The following is a 19,822-nucleotide window of genomic DNA, read 5'->3' on the forward strand; positions in this document are numbered from 1 at the left end:
GAGATTAGCACTGGAGAGGTGGGGAAGGGGGTCTTACAGTCAGAGTAATGTATTAACAAAACCCCGCGGTGAGCAAAGCCGGTGACATGTGGGGAGGTTTTTTTTCCCCCCTCACAGACATCAGTGGAAACTAGTAGGAGTTCAATTACAAAGAGTCTTACAGGAGCACTCATTACCTCCTCCAAAAATCCAGAGGTGAAGCAAATTACTGCCTCAAGAAAGGAAATGTATTAATGCAGATACCATTACAGCTCTGATTTAAACCATGTGAAGCACTTAAAAGCATCAGACACTGCTCCTGTAACACCTGACTGACATTTCCTGGAAAAGTATCAACACAAAAGATGCATTTCATAGATCTGAGAATGAAGTGCTCGTGAGTCAGTGGCTTTTAGACACGAAAAAAAAAAAAAAAAAGCAGTGCTGCCCTTTCATTTAAAGCAGGGGTGTCAAACTCAAATACACAGTGGGCCAAAATTCAAAACTGGAACAAAGTCGTGGGCTGACAATATTTATTGAAATATATTTATTCCTCCAGATATAAGAATGAATCTTTTCTTATGGACTCAAACACGTTTTGCTGAAAAACTGAATATGGAACAAGCAAAGCTTAATACTAAACAATATATATATTAGCTGTATAATACCAGTAGGCCAGCTCTGATAGTAATTTGGTATGGCTTCGCAGGCCAAATGTAATCTATGATTTAAAGGGTAAAAAAAAAGGGCTTTGTTTCTTAAACTGGATCCAATTGTGAACCAGTCCGTCTAGAGGCAGGTCTAGACACCAAAGACAGCAGAAATGACATCCCTCCATCAAGTCCTGCTGGCATCTTGGGGTCTTGAAACAAGATATGAAATATCGGCGACTGAACCCATAAAGTCATCTGGAAACTGTTTAAAGATTTTAGAGCTGAGGGATATTTTCCCATGGACTTCTATTAAGCTGCCTCATGTGACATTATGTGGACATTGGATGGAGGATACAATGAAAGCTGTTTAACAGGGAATCACTGAGCGATCTGTAGGCCTGGATTACTGGGACATTAGCAATCAGTTTCCCAGCTACCACTCATAACCAGTTGGGGAAAACTCACTTTTTCTCTCAGGACTGGTGGTTGTGATTTACAATAAAACTCCTAAAGCTCATGGACCAGGTAGCCTACCTTTAAGCTGTGTAAAATGAACAGACTCGAGCTTTATTTTTTAAAACTTCATGGCAATAGTTTTATTAAGTTACGAAATCAACACATTTAAGAAATTTAACTATATACATTGGTTCTAATGTGTGGATTAAAAAAAAGACAAAGAAGCTTGACACATCAAGCTAATACATCATATAGACGCTGAATTTCACATAGTCATAAATAATGATCAAATTATAATTACAAGCTTATATCATCCTCATGAGTGAGGGGATGATTTTAAGAAAAATCTCCCAGGATTTATTTGTTCGTGTCAAGAATGAAGAACACGTCACTGAATTCCTCTTAAATATCGCGAAGCTGCGCTATAAATTACATCAAGCATACCCACCATGTGTTCCATGGGAAACAGAGAAAAAGGCAATGGTTTAAGAAATCATTTCTCATGAACGACTGGTAAGCCTTAAAATAAACTTTGAAGCGGTTTCAGTAAGGTCATTTACAACAGGTAAGAGAGGCAGGGTTTTACCCATAAAGCAATCAAATAATGCTAGCATTTGCTAATTTGTTCAAAATGTACAGAAAACGAAAAACAGCAGTGCAAAACGCTTCAGTCGCAACCCCTAGAGGCAAGCACCACAGTAAACAACTATGCAGGATGCTGGACATCGTAAAGTAGTGGCCTTTTAAATACAGAAAACTAGTGTTGAAACATTTTGCACAGCTCTGATTCCAGTGGCATGACTGAGTTCCTCAGTGTTCTTCTTTGTCTCGGCCTCTCTTTTCCTTTTCGTCTTGCAGAGCGGTGCCCAGCTTCTTGATGAGTACTGACAGCACCTTGTCCAGTGGGTCCATCACACCCCTCTGCAGCCATTTGGGAATTGTAGTCCTGGCATGGTGGAAGCCCAGTTTCTGTAAGATGTAGTCCACGCCAACTGGGTCGATCTTCCGACCCGTCCAGGAGATGAGCCTGAAGGTAGAGGTGAAGTTTAAGCATTGCTAAAGGTGCATGAAAAGACTCCCTGTTGCTGCACGTCTCTTTCCATTAAAGGATTTGCTTCTTCCTTTTGAATCTCAGAGGGGAAGCTGTTGCTTTGTACAAAGATATTTCATATAAAGATTCAAAAATATTCTTTTTTTTTTTAAATTAAAATCTTTGTTCTTTCCTGGATTAATGAAGCAAAGTCTTTGTGAAGGGACTAAGATGCTTCATTTATTTAGTGTTTGTGCTGCATTTGTACAAATTCACAAAAGACTAACGATTAGTAATTATGAACTAGCATCTGAAAAAGGCTAAGGGGGTTAATAAGAGATACTGCACTGCAAAGTTATTGCTCATCCTGTACAGGCCATTTGTGAAATTATACCTCTGTTCATTATTTTTTGATAAAGCTTATCGTTAGGGCTGATCGGGTGACCCTTAACCATCCCTTAGTTACGCTGCTACAGGCTCAGGCTGCTGGGAGACTTCCCACTGAGCATTTCTTCTCTACTTCTGCATGTCATTAACTTTGGTCTTCTCTCTCCTGAAGTTTGAGTTTGGTCCTTATTTTTTCCTCTTCTTGCCTGAGCCTGCCTCTGCAGGACATTTCTTCCTGTGATAAAGGAGTTCTTCCTTCCTGCAATCACCTGCAAGTGCCTTCTCAGAGGTCGTCTGTTCGTGAGTCGGGTTCTCTCTATGATACTGTCTTTTTCCTACTGTATTACTGGGGCTATTAATCATACAGCTATAAATTCATTGATGTGAATCTAATTTTTAACTGGCTCCACCTAAACTAGCATCACACATTGCTTCTCACATATAGAAGAGTTACTAATATTAGTAAAAATCGATATATAACATTTAGATAACCAAGCACTGACAGCGCATCTTTCTGTTCATTTCAAAACTTGCATTTTTAATGGGCTAATTGCACTTTTACTTTTTACAACCCGGCTCATTAAATAGCTCATCGGCATCTCTGTGGAATCGAAAATATTCAAAGAGTCTTTACAAGATGATAAAACCCACAAAAATCCAACAAACAGAACAAAATTAGGCCATAATTGGGGCTCAGCTGTTCCACATCTTGGTGAAACGGCACAATCATTTCTTGATGGTTTCCAGCACAAACACTAACTAAACAGAAAATGAAAGCAATTTTTTAAACCTTTGCTGCATTGTTTGTTTTTGTTGGTTTGTGCAATCATGTTTGCTTTGAGAACAAACTCGTAGAAAAAGATGCTTTTTATTTTCTCCTCTAACATTTTTGAGTGAGCTTTAGGACTCCTGCTCATCATGTGAAAGTGTGCGTCTTATAATAACAAACAGATGCTGAGCTGACCTGAGAGTCGGCTCCAGGTGCCAGGTGTTGCACATGAACTCCCTCCAGTCCACCGTGGTGTAGTTGATGCTGTCGTCCTTGTCTTTATCCGCGGAGCTTTCATCGTGCAGGGCGGTGGGGCTCTTCTGGCCGGGCCGAGGTGCGAACATCCGCGGGGCAAAAAGAGCTGAGAACACCGAGGGAGAGAGGCAATCAGGTCTCTGCTTTGAAACGCTCCAGTTTTCTCTTTTAGCACATTCGTGAACAACAACATCAGAGCACAACATAGATGCGTCCTACTTCAATTATTCAGAATGACTCAAACGTGTGAAAATCTGAAGCGCTCGCAGTGCTTCTCTTTCTACTTTGCTGCAGAATCAACAGAACAAAGTCACGGCTGTTTTAATTGTGGTGATGAAAGCGAGGTCGCCGGCATAAAGAGTGCTAATTTGTTCCTTTGTGACGACTTGAAACCCATTAGGATGCTGCGCGCGTCGGGCTCCCTGACCTGGCTGCTGTGTGTGAAAGTAACAGCGTGTCACGCTGCTCCCAAAAATTTGTCCCACAGCACGCGGACAGCTTCACAAGTACAGAGACAGACAGATGTGCTTAATCTTGTGGTCTTCTCCTCCGATGGCTTGATGACTCATATTCTTGACAGACTGTACAATGCTTGGAACTCTGGAGGGTGTTTTTTTCGTGACTAGTTGAGTCATAAATTTGTGGGCAGTTGAAATGAATAAACATTGTTGTTGGGTTTTTTTTTCTATTCACTGAAAGACTAACATCGATGAGTAACATGGAAAAAACAAAACCTTTCTCTTTCTCCTTTAGATAGGCCGACACCAGGTCGTGCAGGAACATGATGAGCTCGGCATCCATGGTGACGCAGATGTGGTCGGTGAACTCTGTCACCACGCTGCACTCCACTTTGGGTTTGCTGCTGGAGTCTGGAACAAATGAAAACACAGAGATTGGATTTGTAAGGTCATATTTTAAAAAACAAACAAAAAAACCCAAGAAAATCAATTTCAGCAAACACATCGATGTAGAGTTAGTACGACCTTTGGTTTCCTACATACTTGAGAATATTATGCAACTCAATGGGATAATCTCCTCGCTCTTATTTTGAAGTTTCCATTGCTGCTGACTGTGTGAGTCCTCGGTGTTACTCAGATTGACTCTTTGTTCTTTGACAAAGAAAATTATGATTTTTTTTTTTGTGTCAGCATGAATTTGTAAGTAATGTTTTTCAGTAGGGAGTATAATTTGTGTTGTCCAGGCAAAGTGGGAGATATGTCACCATAGCAACTACAAAAACCAGATGTGTAAGAAGCAGCAGGAACCTAAACCTTGGTTGTTTTCCCCTAAAACTAACCTGGGAGGTTTTAATCCTTAATCTCAACCAAGTTTTAATGTCTAAATTGAACCAAGTAATTCATTTAGAATTAATAACTGAGTCGGGTATGAATCCCTCCAACCTCCAAATGTGGATAAGGACAAAAATGAAATACAAATAATAGTACAAATTATGTCCAGAGACACGATGAAATAATTAAGTTCTTGTTCAGAAATACGAATAAACAGATTCGGGCTGCGACTATTAAAAAAAACAAAAACAAAGAAAACACTGCCACAAGACTGCGCTGGTTTTGCTCTGAAATTGCTTTGCAAGCTAGACGGGCACTAACTGAGAACTGGTTCACGGTCACAGGAATCTGAGGCTCGCGGAGCAAAGCGAAGGGCTGCCGTCACTTCCTGCAGTGCAAGGCGGAGCTGGGATGCAGATGCTCCAAACAAGAGGAGCTGATTATTCGTTGATTTATTAATTTATTTAAGGAAGCGCAGGTAATTTTATAAACACTCCCATACTCCGAGTGTGATCCCAACAGTTCATTTACAGACTTGTGTGAACTAAAACATCACAAAAAGCTCATTCATTAGCAGATTGTTTTTATGGTGTTACTGTCACCTACCCGTTAGAGAAGGTTCATCCGGATCTTGTACGTGAATTGACTTAAAGTCCAGCTGCATTCTGGGTAGTGCAAAGATGGTCTCTGTTTCGTGGTTGTAGCTGGATGTGCTGCGGAAGCTGCTCAGCAGACTGGAGCTCTTGGCAGCCGATCCGCTCTCTTGGTTGTTGGCCTCGACGTTCCTGAGCAAGTTCAGCTCTGCGACAGGAGATAAAACACGTGGGAACTCTTTTCCTGAGTTTAAGGTCACGCTCACGCTCTGCTTTTCCGCTTTGTTAAATGCTATCTCCACCTATTTTACATTTAAGATAAGACGCGGCTGCTGCGCGGTGGAGAGAAGAGAAAATTTCTCCTTTTAGTCTGAGCTGTCTCGAGTGAAGAAAAGGTTAAAGTCTGAAGCAATCTTTTCTTCCCCAGATACCCCCAGTTAACACTTCTAGCCTAGTAAATCAGTTCTGAAGCTACTTAAGGCTACGAAATTCATTTTTTCCTTCCTTTCGGTTTATCTTCTACTAGGTTTACGTCACTGATTAAAGAATACAGGATGTTTGATTTGCAACAGTCCCAAACTGGCTTTCATCAACATTTGAAGTGGTTGCTCTTCCCCCCCTCCCAGCATGCTCGTATGACATTAAAGCAGCATTTGGTCCCATTAATTGATCTTTTTGTTCTCACTCGGTCTCAAGAATCCTAATGTGACCAATGGCTAAAAATGAATTCTGTGCAGCCGAACTTGATGTGAGACTAATCGAGTGAGTATATTCTAAACTTATAGTCCAAGTATGAAGTGAGATTCTCGCTTTGTTTACCTAGACTGTGTTTCCCTGCAGAACTAAAACAGATAAACACAAACACATCAATTGTGTGAGAAAAAGGGTGCGATCCTGGAAAATTCCCGTTTGATTTGGTTCACTCAGAGTGTGAAAGCTTCGTTTTAGAGACACCTGAATGCATTTTTGCACAGAACAATGACTCTGGATTCTGTTCCTCTTTTCTTCTATTGTCGTGACTGAGTTTGGAGGGATCTCTTCTTGGCTACTACAGACAGAAGGCACAATTATATCCAACTGAAAACTGCTCCCATATTCATGGAATAATCAGATTCCAAGGACAGCGTGAGCCAAGTTGATGACAGAGTTGAAGCGGACACATCCTGCACATTTCCAGGTCGTTATTTTAAATCTGGGGGTTTACTGGCATTAATCTGCATGATTTACAGATCCAAATTGATCCGATACTAGAGCTGGGCGATATAAGATGTTATGCTTGATGTTTTTTTCATTTCAGACGATAACGATATCTATCACGATATAAGCCAAATAACTATATTTGTAAGATTTAAATGTGCCGTTGCTCACAAGTAAAATGTGAAATAATCAGCAGCTTGTTTTGATTAAAATATTTATTTCCCATAATAAGTTCAACAGGGTAGATGTACTAAAGAAACATGAGACTTTTTCAGATAAAGGCAAATATTGCAAACTACACAAAAGGCAGCCGCTAAAGCGTTTAAGTTTCAAAATAGAACAAACGAAACAGACTAAATTGTCAATTCCACTTAGAAACAAAATATTAATTCTAAAAATAAATCTTAGTTTGTTTTACAGAAGAACAGACAAAACTGACTAACTTTTGTCAATATCAAATAAACTGAGAACTAAAAGGAAATTCTCAATCTCTCCTTGTTGTATAGCTGAGCTTTTCAAACAGTTTTAACAGTTACTTTAGTCTGACAAAAGCCGAATGACGAATTAGCGCTTCCAGTCAGAGACTGAGCATGCACCAGTTTATTGTATTTCCAGACTTGCTTTCGGCACAATTTACAGTGAACGCTACTCTGTTTTTTGTCAGACTTGAAATAGCCGAAATACCTTCACACTACGGAACTTCTTTGGCTCTTCCGTTCGACAATCTCTCCGGCATTGGAACCATCATCTGTTTTCTCTTCGGTAACCTTCGCTCACGCTCTCGGTTGATTTTTCTGTAGTCGGCGCACTCATTTCCTCCATTACCGGGCGGCACGGCGGCTGGCTGCGTCCCAAACAAATACACATGTGCGGCTTGGCACTTGTGCTGTACGTAACAAGTCACGTGACGTGACGCTGCGGCTGTGATTGGTTCGGCTCTGCGCTACTTAATTTGGATTGGCTGTTGTTGGGGTTTTTTTGTTTGTTTGTTGTTGTTTTGTTTTTTTTAAAAGAGGACAAGAGAGACTAGGTCTATCGCAATAGTTTAACTTTTCTATCGAGGAAAAGTTATTTCGCAACACATATCGTTATCGTTCTATCGCCCAGCTCTATCCGATACTTTAAGTTCAGCCTCAGGCTATTTAAGGTCCCCCATCAGCCCACGCTGACTCTGATTGGACAGCTCCAAAACCAAACCACAGTAATCAGATTCAACTGTTTCCCTGTATTTTCCAATCCCAAATATTTTCTTTTTAAATACGCGTTCAAGCCTTTCGATCCCAAATAAGCGAGCATCAACGGCCCACTGACGAGGCTTTCCACTAAACAAATGGGCACACATGAATGACACAATTTTGCTGAAATGTTTACCTTCGTTTCTCATTGCAGTGACGTAGCTAAACCATTCTTTGACAGTAGCAACACCATGTGGAGGGTTTTCATGTCGCCGTCGTGTGATTTTGGTTATGGTGGCCATTGGGCTTTCGAGAGCACCACACGGCTTCGTGACCATCGTGTTGTGGCCGAGATGGAAATCCAGTGTCTGCACGATGTAGGTAGAGTCGTCTTTTGAGCCTGTGTGTAACAGAAACAATTCATAAAGAGATGCACCTTTATATATTTAGTTTTGATCTGTTCATCAGGACTGAGCATCATCTCGACTGAATTAATATTCACGAGTCCCTAAAAAGAACATTTAGTCTCACCATCCTCCCAGATTTTCTGTGCCTCTGTCCAGAAGGCGATGTTGGGCTCTTCCAGGTGGAACAAGGCCCACGACTTGGAGCGGAAGTTTGGCCCGTGGAAGCAGGCCAGAGTCATGTGATTGCCATGGAGGCTCATCGACCCGCCAAGCTGCACGGCATCCTCAGGCAAGGGCGTCTGGAAGAGGGAGATGTGGCAGCCGGCGATTACCTTCAGCACCCCGGGCCAGTGGCGGTGATGGGCCGCATCCATGTCTGCGTGACAAAGACAGTTAGGAGGGAAAATGAGAAGCAGGCGGACAAATGAATTCTGACTGGAACACGAGGCTTGTTGCTGGCGCTAACAGGATCAGATTTAGTGTGTCATGTTGTTTTTGTCCTTATAAAGCCCTCAATCTTTAAAATGTATGCTGCCTGTTTCGTTACTGATTATCTCATGAGCGAGGCTGATTACATTCAGTTGCTAAACAACCTTTTCAACTATTTGAAAAAGTTGTTTACAAATTAAGCTTATTAGAATTACAAATCATTTCACTTCCTGCAAGCAGCACAGCTTGCTGTGCGCGCCTTATTATGCTACAGACTGTGCTCAACATTCACCCAGCAGTATGGAACGAGGCATGCTTACAAAGCTCTGCAGCTCCTTTGTCAGTGTTGACGACGGGGGTTTTGGGGGGCAGGTAGGGGCCAGGGCCCCAGGTGGAGAGGGCCCGCTTGCTGGTGTCGAATTGCTGAGTGAAAAACTCCTGCAGCTTCATGCCGATCTTGATGAGGTCTGGTGTGGTGGACCGTGAAATGATCACCTGGAAAATGTCCCACTGCAGGTCTCCGTGGATGAAGATCTCACTGGAAGGAGAAAAGATGGGGAGGGAAACGGAGCAGATGAGTGAAAAAGGTTGTTGCAAGAAACAAAGGAAAGGAGAGCAGGCATAAATGGCTCACAGGTGAAAGAAAATGGCATATATTCTCGACATAATGTCGTGTAATTTGTGTATTCTTGTGTTCAAACTAGATACAAACACAAACCCTCGAGTCCAGACATAATTTTGTTCGGCTTGCCGAGCATTCGGAAACGTGGGCAATAAATGTCAGCAAATTGTCTGTTTTTCTTCATAACCCGCGATGCTTTGAAATTGTGCTCTCTAGTTAGTGTGCTTTGTGTTTCAACACTTCAGAAACTGAATACAAACCTCTTTGTAGAGAAAACATCTGCATTTCAAAGTACAGAGACATGGAGACGTGAAGCAGGCTAATCTCTGATGGCCACAAGAATGAAATGAATAAATGGCACTAAACATGACTCATCTAAAAGTGCTGTATTGATCGTGTTGTGCCGAACAGTGCAGTCACGCTGACATCATACCACACCTTTTCTCTGATAGGCTGGTGTCCACTGTACACAGGTTGACCTTCCATTCATCCTGCAGCTGCAGGTCAGCATTACTAAACACTCCCATTAGGATGCTGGAGCCCATGTAGTCCACTCGCGCCTCTGTGGAGCCCATGGTAATCTGGATCTTGTGGCTGGGCTGCTGGTTTGGATGCTCTGAGATGTGGGCTGCAAACCACACGATAGTAGTTACCAATGAGAGCGCACAAGCAATCCCATACCTCTCAACATCAAAATCAGTGGATTCTAGTAAGTAAGGACTGACTTCTTCTTCTTCTGGTTTACCTGTTTATTGCTGCTGGACCACAACAGCAACGGGGCAACCATACATAGCAGAACTCACACTACACATGGCTGCTTTGTATGGTGTCTGAGCATGATTGCCCTCCTCCACAGCCCTGAAAGCTTAAATTCACAGCTCCACAACCAACAAGGCATATCATCTAAAAATGGTGCTAACCTGTGTTAAGATATTCAACTGGCATTCATGAAAACGCTTTAGGCTTCTGGTAGGTACAAACCACAACTGGTACATGTCAATATGTTTGGTCTAATAATAGTTTTATAAAGTCACACACATCCAGCCACAGCTTCATGGCTTCAGTGTCTTTAAATACATGCTGAGATTGACTGTGAAGCCTCCTCTCAGATAAAAATGGCTCAGCACCTTGTTCTTATGTTTTTAGTCTAAAATACCAAAGTTAAAATGATTCATTTTGCTGTAAATATTCGCTTTTGTGTCTATTTATAAACTATTGAAGGTGAACAGGCGAGAAGGTGACGTGTGCTTCACACACACTGTGGCAGATTTAGTTCATCTAGAGAGGACACCGAGTAGGGACGATTTCAGGCAACAAGTAATTTCTTTAGCTGACTGCATCTCAAGCAGAAGCATCAGTGATCAGTGCTTAGATATTAAACTCAATGAGCAAAGATCTAATATGCAATCACTGATCACTTCATTAGTTACACTTTGCTAGGACTATGTTGGACCCTCAGAGATTTTGGTCCATACTGACATGATGGGCTCATACAGCTGCTTCAGATTTGTCATCTTTACATCCATGATTTCAGTCTCTACATCCCAAAGGTGTTCCAGTTTAGAGTTCAACAAATTTATTGTCAAGTTTAAGAACAAGCTAGAGCTGCATTTTATAACATTTTGTAATATTCTGCTGGATATAGCCATCAGAATATGGGCACAGTGTGGCCACTCAGGCAGGCTGTGTCACTGAAATGATGCTTAGGCTGTATTAAGGGGTCCATGGCGTGCCAACAAAATATCCTGCACATCATTACACCAGCAGCCGCAACTGTTGTTTTTAAAGTGGTCGTTTTATGATTTTATCCCAAAATCGAGACTGGTCACACCAGGCAACATTTTCCCAATCGTCTATTGTGCAAAAGTGAATTTTAGTCTCAGTTTATCGTTCTTAACGGAAAGAAGTCGCACCCAGTGTGGTCTTCTGCTGCTGTACTCCATGCGCTTTAAGAATATATGCTCATCTGCACATTTTGATTTTTTAACAAAGCTTATTTGAGATACTGTTGCTTTCCTGTCAGTTTGAAACAGTCTGACTATTCTCCTTTGACCTGTTGAAAGAAATGTTCATCATTCAATATTTTCTCCTTTTTTCAGACCAGCCTTTCTAAACTTCTAAAACACAGTTGTTTAGGAAACTCCCAGCAGATCAGCCTTTTCTGAAATACTCACACCAGGCCGTCTGACACCAACAGCCATGCTCCAGCCACCATCAAAGTCACTTAAATCCCCTTTTTATCCTCATTGTGATGCTCAGGTTCAACTTCAGCAGGTTGCCTTAACTATGTCTGCATGCCTAAATGCACTGAGTTGCTTCCAGCTTCCAAGTGGCTGCTGTATCTATATATTAGCCTATTTAAACATTAAATGTAATATATAAAATAAAATGCATTTTATGCCTATTTAGCAGAGTAAACATTTTTGTATGTGCATAATATTACATTACTGCTCCCAGTGTTTTAAGAACTCTAGCACTGAACTTTGGCTCAGCTCCACATCCACACTTTACACTCTGTTAGAATAAAAGCTGCTAACGAGTTGGAGAAAAACACCAGATGTTTGAAAAGCTGATGCCTTGTTTACTTACAGACCATCTCCAGGGTGTTCACGTCTATATTGCCACCCACCACCCCGCCCTTGGAGTCGAGCTTGGATCGGCCGAGGCCGACAGACATGCTGATCTCTCGGTCTCGGTTGCTTCCGACAGAAAGTCGGCCCTGACTTTTCAGCCCGCTGGTCGTCCAGCTGCAGGGACAAACAACTGTGAGCGCTCCTGAAATGCTGCTGAATAATGTAGAAGGCTTCTGTATGAAACATAAATGACTCATCACAAGAAGTTTCCAAGGAATAAACACAGGTAACAGAGGAAGAAACGAACAGCCAGTTCTGAGCGCTAAACCCATTTTCACAAGTCAACATGTCAACTGTGTTTTCTAACGTGTCGTTGTGCGTTTCACCTTCATCAGTTTGATGTGTTATTGCCTTTTTGCTTATATCCAAGTGCAGCTATTTTGACAATACAATTCTCGCTTTAAATCCAGGCTGCACCCTTGCATAAAAGTTTTTATGAAGGAAGAATATCCTGAGCTCATAAATGATTTAATTAGAGCTGGAGAAGTGTACTGTCTTGCCTTGGTGAGAAAGAAGCAGAAGGTGTGTGTTGTTTGTGGAGCCCACACACTTCCACTGTGGAAGAGGGTTATTTTTTTAACTTTATGGAGACCCAGAGCTCATAAAACAGTACAGCCTTAGTTATGAGGGTGCTGTGTTTGCCACTGCTTCAGCATCATTTTCTGCACTTCAGCCTCAACCGTAGAGATCAGGGGTGTACTGACACCATATTGTGGTGAACGGTAAAATCCAGCAGTGCAGTAGAGTTAAACTGAACCCATAAGAGTGGACGATAAAGGGTGATAAGAAGTGCAGGAGAAGCACCCCAGAGGCATCTGTACACCAGTTTAACAGCTGTTTACTGCAGTAAAAAGGTAAATAAACAATGTTGGCTATGTTTTATTTAGACAGTAACATTCTTAAGTTAAATTTATAACTTTAGTTTTGCTTTTAGAGCTACAATGCATGATGAAGAGTGTTTTCCAGTCAGTAATTTACTGTTCAAGCGTGGAATCTTTCACTTAAGTCATTATCTTACACTAGCAAAAATTGCTACAATTAGATCAGCATGCGAGCAAAAAACTTAAGGATTCAGACCAATCTATAAGAGAGCTTCCAATAGCTTTTCTCCTCTTGGATCTTAATGATACCATAATAGGAAAGGATAATATAATGTGGACATCTCAGGCTCTCAGGAGGGAACTAAATCAGCTGGTTTCAAACCACATATGAACTGAGGGACTGCAACAGGGCCGGGTATAAGATAACTAAGGATTATATTGAAAGCAACTTTAAGTGTAAGGCTGGTTTCAATGATTGCATCACCTGTTAGGATACTAAAGAAAATACAGACCCTTGTAGTTGTAAATAGGCCTGATTTTGTCTGATGTGTGGCTGTGAAAATGCCTGGCTTTTCTGAGGCACTTATATGTTGTTGGCAATTGATTCTTGTTGAGATGAGATGAGAGTCTGTTGTAGCCATCGACAAGCGTTAAAGTGGGGCAGCCAAAAAATATACTTTGATTGAAAATCATGAGATACTTCCAGATGAAAGATTTTTATCTCTCATCCATTTAATTAGTGTTTTTCTTCCTTTAGTGCATAATCCCCCTGCTAATTCATTTTTAATGATATTTTGTGTTTGTTTTCCTAAAGTTTCTTTTATGTTCTTTTGATTTTAATGTTTTTTTTTTTCATGATTTGTGAAACTGGACAAGTGTGGCCAAGATATTCTATAAATGAAAATATAGTCAATAATTTTAAATCGCTTCTGTGTTTGAGTTACCAGAGTAACCATTAAATCCTAATTATTAGCACGTGTTTGCACAGCGTTGGATGCACTTACGTATTGTTTCCCATCACGTTGCTCATGTTCATTTGGACGGTGAGCAGCTTTAGGTTGATGGCAAACACCACCAGCGTCTCCCACGGCGACCCCTGCTGACCTGCTGCCTTCCCATTTTTACCAAATGAAGGAGTCGATGTTTTTGTGACTGAATCTAAAAAAAACAATGAAAAAAAATAGGAAAAAATTAATTGCAGTTATTTTTTCTTCCTTATCTGGATTTTTGGGTGTGAAGATTCGTACTCCGGTAACAAAAGGCATTTAATGTTCCCCGTTACCTCTCCTTGGAGCGGAGGAGTCAGAGACGCTCCTGGTGCGACCAGGTGCAGGGGACTTGAGGTGCCCCAGGCTGCCTGGGGACATGTTGCTTCCGGTGGAGTGCTCCGAAAAGACGTTGGGGGACTGGGGCACGTGCTGCGTCCCGGTGCTGCCGTCCCACGTTCTCCAGTAAGCTTTCCGGCTGGACTCGGGGGACAGGTGATGGGTGACGTTTTCAGCTGAGTCAGGAGTGGCGGGGCCGGAAGCTGGAGCGAAGTAAAGGTTCGAAGAGGTAAGTAAAGGACACCTTTGTAAATGTCAACGTAAAGTGACTGCAGGAAATGTTTGCTAAAGGACTGCCAGTGAGACAGGATATTAAAAATGAAAAAAGGCTAAATGCACAGAGGTTAGCAGGTGGATGTTGGTGCTCATATCAGAATTTTTGGGGAGAAATGTTCACTCATTTCTGCACCGAGTTAAAGATTTTGTTTTTAGAAACCCATCTGAGAGGCAGTGCAGAGATTTATATAGAAGCCAACAATATCTCGCTTTAGTAAAAGCACATCAGTTTGTTGATCATTTCAAATAAAGATCAGCACTGACAGAAGCCTGGAAAAGCTCACTGTTCCCTGTGTCAGATGCCACATAAAAGCTGAAATTCTACAACAACTTAAAAGCCGGCAACGTAAACAACACACGGCCATCACAACACCCGAGTGCAACCGCTGAGCACTCACGTGGGAGGTTGATGGTTTGGTCCCCCAGGAAGAGGCGTCTGGCGATACTTCGACGATACCAGGCTCTCGGGAAGGCCAGGATCTCGCTCAGTCTTCTCATGTCGTACTTGAAGGAAGCCGAGCCGATGTCACACACAGCTGACGGAAGAATATCACATTAGTGAGCATGTGAAAGACTTCTTTATAAGACTGCACAGGATAAGGCCACAGTTCTAAAAGCTACAGGGGGAAAAGTATGCACTTACTCTCACAGATTGGAAAGACGTATTCTTCAGTCTCATTTATGTGCTTGTAAAATGTCCCATTCAGCAGCTCAAGCACTCACTGTGAGATGCCTATTTCAAACCCTGCGTTAGAGCTCTTGATGTTCCCACTCTCTTTTTACAGTGTGGCTAACCGTTTTGGAGTGTTTCTTTTTGAACACGCAGGCTCTCCAGGATCGGTGCCTACACTCACCATACATCCTGCCTTTCTGCTGCTTCTGGCCCGCCTCTGAATGACTGGACTGGTGCCCAGGCCTGTGCACCAGCCCTTCCAACACCTGCTCTGAAAAGTGGCTGTGATCTGTCAGTCAGGGAGGCTGATTTGGTATGAGCAGCTCGTCATTGTCTCTCTTTTTATTAACTTGCTTGTCAGCAGTTTGTGCTTCCAGATGCTCATTTTCTCTTTACTAGTTTGCAGACACCTTATCGTGCATACCTGCAGCTGCATGTTGCAAAGGTTGTGCACTGGAGACCGGACAGGGTTTGTTGAATAACTTTATTGTAAAGGTTGCTTGTTCTAACTGTTTGGGTTTAATCTGGCTGTTTAATGGCGTAAAGCTCTTTCGCTATTTTTCCAATTTTCTTTTTAATCAGTTGGTAAATTTTAAATGGAATTCAAGTTCGGAGCCCTTTATTTCTTTGTTCTGACGAGCACCATTTGCCCATGGCTCTTTCACCACTTCTTTTGTTACTTTGTGCTTTGCTTGGCTTCACTGTTTGTATTCATCACTTTCATAAAAAGATAACATTTTTGCCTTCAGCTGTTTCCATCTGGTTGTTTGTGTTACTGCAGTTACCCTCCGATGAGCTGGGGTCACAACAGCCTGCTTCTGTGCTGGAGTACATTCCCACGGTGCTGCTGATATGATTGAGTACTCAACACAGAGTTTCATATCCCTTAAAGATGATTCTCTGAAAGGGTTCGCATCTGTTGTACGTCACTTCCACTTCATATACTCTGGCTGTATTTCTGACTGCTTTACAGAGAGAAAGAAAGGGGCAAGCTTCTCGATTCCCACTTTTAGTGAACATGAAATATTTAGCACTATGCAGGAGTTCCAAAAAAACACAATGTTGTGAAAGTTCCTGCTGAGCTGGGACAACTTTGAGACAGTTCACAGAAAGGATGGCCAACAAAAACACTGAGTCCCAGTCTTGTTAAGCACATCTGCCCAGGACTCCTCAGGCTGTGCGTGCTGACACATGCAACCGGATTTATTCCAGTTAACTAAAATTCTTTGCCTTACGCCTATTTTCAGAATTTAATTTAGGTTTAGTTAACCCTTCTAAAAAACTGCAGCTGCTTACCAAATGTCACCCCCAACTGCATGATTGATGTTTTACCTTAAAAGCAATTTAAGTGATGCACTTAAAAGCTGATTTATGGTCCGCGTCAGTGTTCATTTCCCTACCACTCTCCCTGTGCACAGAGAAGGATTGTGGGAATTTTAACCAGCGGATTAGCAACACTGACTCGCTTGTGCGTCATCCTCTAACAAGCCAACACTGTGACGTAGAAGAAAAAGTGATGGGCTGAAAATCGGGGCTTAAAAAGTAACAAAAAAAAAAGAAGCACTGATGAAAAGCAGAGTGCAAAGAGTGAATCATTTTTAAACACACAGCAAAACCAGTTCTATATATACACCATAACTAAGCTAAAGGACTGACAACAGCACAAACCTCAGCTTTAGCAGTGTTCAGTTCCAGTAGTTCAACATACAGTATATTTGACAGTCCCCCCACGTTAGCAGACGACAGATACAACATGAAGATATGGATCTTCAAAGCTCTGCGTGGTTCAGTATCAAAGCAGAATCAACACAGCACCATGCTGGAGCAAAGTCCTTCAAGAAGCAGGCCTCACGACTCAGCAGCCATCTTAAAATGGCTCAGTGTATTTATGTGGGCAGTCATGAGAACATAAAAATGCTGAAAATAATCACAAGTCAAATCAGCTTTTGATAATTCTGCCCTAAAATCCATTTTTAACAAGTCCCCCCCTGAACATTGCACTTTGACAAACACCTTCCTTTGCTGTTGCAAACTCTTCTATAAACCCAAAAATAAACTGACAACTTTTTACTTTGTATAACTTTGTGCTGCATAACAGAAAGCATATATTTGATAAATATACCTCAACTTTTGCAGGAATTGTGTCAACTTCCCAATATTGTTATTATCTGTCTAATGGACAGGTGTTTTTCTCTGGAGACGACCGTGTACCTGAGATGTTGATGAGGGTGGTGTCCATTTTACCCCCTTTAGGAGGAATAAAGCTCTCAATGAAAGTGGGGCCTCCTGTTCGCCTCATCCTCGATAAGCTGACCTTCACAAACTCCAGGTTGATGCTCAGAGAGTCTTTCCTTCCTGTCACTGAAGTCGACTCCTCATCCACGGTACCTTCGGGAGGGGGAGGAGATATGGGTGATGGGATCAGCTGGCATGTAATTGTTTTACATCAATCCTATCTACAAGAGGTGCATTTATTAGTGGATAAAATGCAGTCCTGTATCTTTAACAGATAAGAATAACACAAATGTTTAGCATACCTAACGGCCCTTGGCCCGGAGGCAACCCCGTGACTGCAGATTTCTGCTTTCCGGCGCCGTAGGGGTGGAAGACGTAGAGGGAGAAGTCAGACATGCAGGCTGTAAAGCTGAGGCCCGAGGAGTTACTCGGGGGCCCGGTGAGGTCGGACTGGCTGCTGCTGTGACGGCTTCTGCCCAGAGGGCTCCCCAACAACGGAGATGCTGGAAGGGGGCAGGAGAGACAAAAGAAATCATCCAGTCACACACTCATTAACAGCACTATACACTTGTGATATATATAAGTCTAACATCCTCTAATGCATTAGCACTAACACAATTTCAGGATGGAAAGGAGTGAGCTACCAGCTATCAAACCTGTGCATTTAGTGACTCACAGATTTCCAAGACCTGAGATGCATCTTAACATGCATCATCTGGCATAAAGACAGACTGGAGAGAAGAGTAATGAATGCAGGAGAACATGCTGCGAGCAACATTAACTCACACAGGGCTCAGACATGCCATGGAGTGGCAGCTAATAGATATTCTCACGGTGTGCGAAAGACTTTAAAAGACTGTTTCGTTCACGTATCTCTGCACACATTAGAGCGCCATTATTCTGCCAAAATAAACGGGGAAGTCATGCTCTAGATACCTTTGCTGGGAGGTGGTTTGGGGATATGCTGCCCGGGTGGAGTTGAGGAGGGCTGGTGTGACCCGTCTGTCACATGGGCTCCTGTCGGGGTCTCCAGTTCTCCACGGTTAGAGGAGAAGACCAGGTCTAACGAGGGCAGTTTGAGCATACACTCCACCCTGGACATTGGCAGGCAGCTGAAGCGGATCTGAGAGGGCTGGAAACAGAAGACAGTAGATGTTTTCATACACTAAAATTCTCATTTTAGTGTAAATTTATGACTTGTAATTGTTATTTGTCATAATACTTTCCTTGTGCTTTTAGTTTTTTCTTACATGTAACACATTAATTATTATTTATATAAACAGTCGACTTAAATTCCAAAGCAGCTCTGAAGAAATTGCACGAATGACAGCTCATCAGTACCTGGACTCTGACGTAGACAACCACATCCACGGGGAAGGAGGAGTATGCCGACGTTGAAGAGGAAACCAGGGAGGTGGTCGATTCCTCGAGCTGTTCCACTGTATCAAACTGACCCATGTCTTCCTCCTGGGATGCCACAGCTGATGGAAAGGCATCAGAAGAAGTTTACTATGAATATCAAGACACACAATTCCTCCAAGAACACTGTCCCAAAGGACTGGTTTTAAAAACACACCTGTGTAGTTCCTGTCCACTGGAGTGATAGGAATTGTCTCAAGTGCTTTTTCCAGAAAGTCCAGCAGACAGGGGCTGATCACCATCTCCTCTGGCAGGGTCTGGAGGGCCACCCAGGCATACAGCTTGGCCGTCTTTACCCCTCCACTGCTCTTACCTTTAGCTGCAAAGACACATGAAAGTTAAAGTCATCTCCACACTCTAACAGCACTTTCAGAAGTTTGTTTCTTGAACTTCAAATAAACTGGAATCATATTAACAGAGGTTCTTTTAAACTGTCTTTTTGAGTCTCTCCCTCTGTGGGGCGCATCAATATGCATGAACCCGTTTGATCAAAGGGTGCCCTCTAGATCCATGCCTTTAAAAAAATAAAAAAATAAAAAGGGATGGAATCGCATGCATTTGATTTGGACGGTCCACGTGTAGATTTAAATCATCGGATCGAAGAGGCGTGGCACTCTAGTGTCGGCGATTATGGATGGTAGAAGGGCATGCAATTAAATGAGGGAATGCTCAGTACCTGATGGAATAGGTGGGGGCGGGGGAGGTAGGAGCGAGTTAGTCTTGCTTTGGACAGCATTGGGAGGATTTGGAGGGCCGCTATCTTTCATACCATACAGCTTTGACTCTTTGGAGAGAGTGCGAGGGAGAGAGGATCCACGCGAGGCGTTGGGTGACTCCGTCTTCAGGGTCTTTGAGTTGTAGTGCAACTGCAGGGAAAAATAAAGGAAAAAATAATTATTTAAAGCACAAAAGAAACCCTTGGCAGTTTGGATGATGTAGGAGAATCTGACCTTCACGTCCACTCCTGGAATGTAGAAAACTGTAGTCTCCAAGTCATTGGATTTGGTCGGCAGAGTGGAGGGACACTTCTTTCCAGCTAGGAGATGGCTGGAAGAGGGGTAGTTGGGCTGGAGCTTCTTCTTCTTGGGAGGAGATTCTTGGTCCAGGTTTCGGAGGCTGCGCTCACAGCTCCTATAAAACCCAAATTACTGATCTGAATATAGAATGTCTCATTTCTTCTGTCCAGTGAGGATAAATCA

General features: G+C 42.4%; 1 protein-coding gene across 9 annotated transcripts in view; it reads right to left on the reverse strand.

Annotated features, from left to right (window-relative positions):
* Positions 1-1,191: 1,191 nt before the first annotated feature.
* Positions 1,192-19,822, reverse strand: part of bltp1 (bridge-like lipid transfer protein family member 1) — a 79,930-nt gene continuing 61,299 nt past the window's right edge. For 8 of the 9 annotated variants that reach the window (XM_085391728.1, XM_085391735.1, XM_085391734.1 and 5 more), the window contains 19 exons: positions 19,574-19,754; positions 19,300-19,489; positions 18,781-18,942; positions 18,546-18,685; positions 18,141-18,336; positions 17,507-17,707; positions 17,181-17,357; positions 14,695-14,832; positions 13,978-14,223; positions 13,700-13,853; positions 11,831-11,988; positions 9,680-9,869; positions 8,940-9,157; positions 8,315-8,566; positions 7,980-8,183; positions 5,425-5,619; positions 4,264-4,398; positions 3,470-3,635; positions 1,192-2,115 (listed from right to left, as the gene is read on the reverse strand). In XM_085391728.1, the coding sequence (XP_085247854.1) occupies positions 1,899-2,115; positions 3,470-3,635; positions 4,264-4,398; positions 5,425-5,619; positions 7,980-8,183; positions 8,315-8,566; positions 8,940-9,157; positions 9,680-9,869; positions 11,831-11,988; positions 13,700-13,853; positions 13,978-14,223; positions 14,695-14,832; positions 17,181-17,357; positions 17,507-17,707; positions 18,141-18,336; positions 18,546-18,685; positions 18,781-18,942; positions 19,300-19,489; positions 19,574-19,754 (3,520 nt within the window). In that variant the 3' untranslated portion in view covers positions 1,192-1,898. The remainder of the gene's footprint in view (positions 2,116-3,469; positions 3,636-4,263; positions 4,399-5,424; positions 5,620-7,979; positions 8,184-8,314; positions 8,567-8,939; positions 9,158-9,679; positions 9,870-11,830; positions 11,989-13,699; positions 13,854-13,977; positions 14,224-14,694; positions 14,833-17,180; positions 17,358-17,506; positions 17,708-18,140; positions 18,337-18,545; positions 18,686-18,780; positions 18,943-19,299; positions 19,490-19,573; positions 19,755-19,822) is intronic. The other variant, XM_085391731.1, reaches the window with a different exon arrangement.

This window comes from Rhamphochromis longiceps, linkage group LG19, assembly GCF_057381845.1.
Source record: "Rhamphochromis longiceps isolate RC_006_pf linkage group LG19, R_longiceps_female_GT1.1, whole genome shotgun sequence".
Classification (NCBI taxonomy): Eukaryota; Metazoa; Chordata; class Actinopteri; order Cichliformes; family Cichlidae; genus Rhamphochromis; species Rhamphochromis longiceps.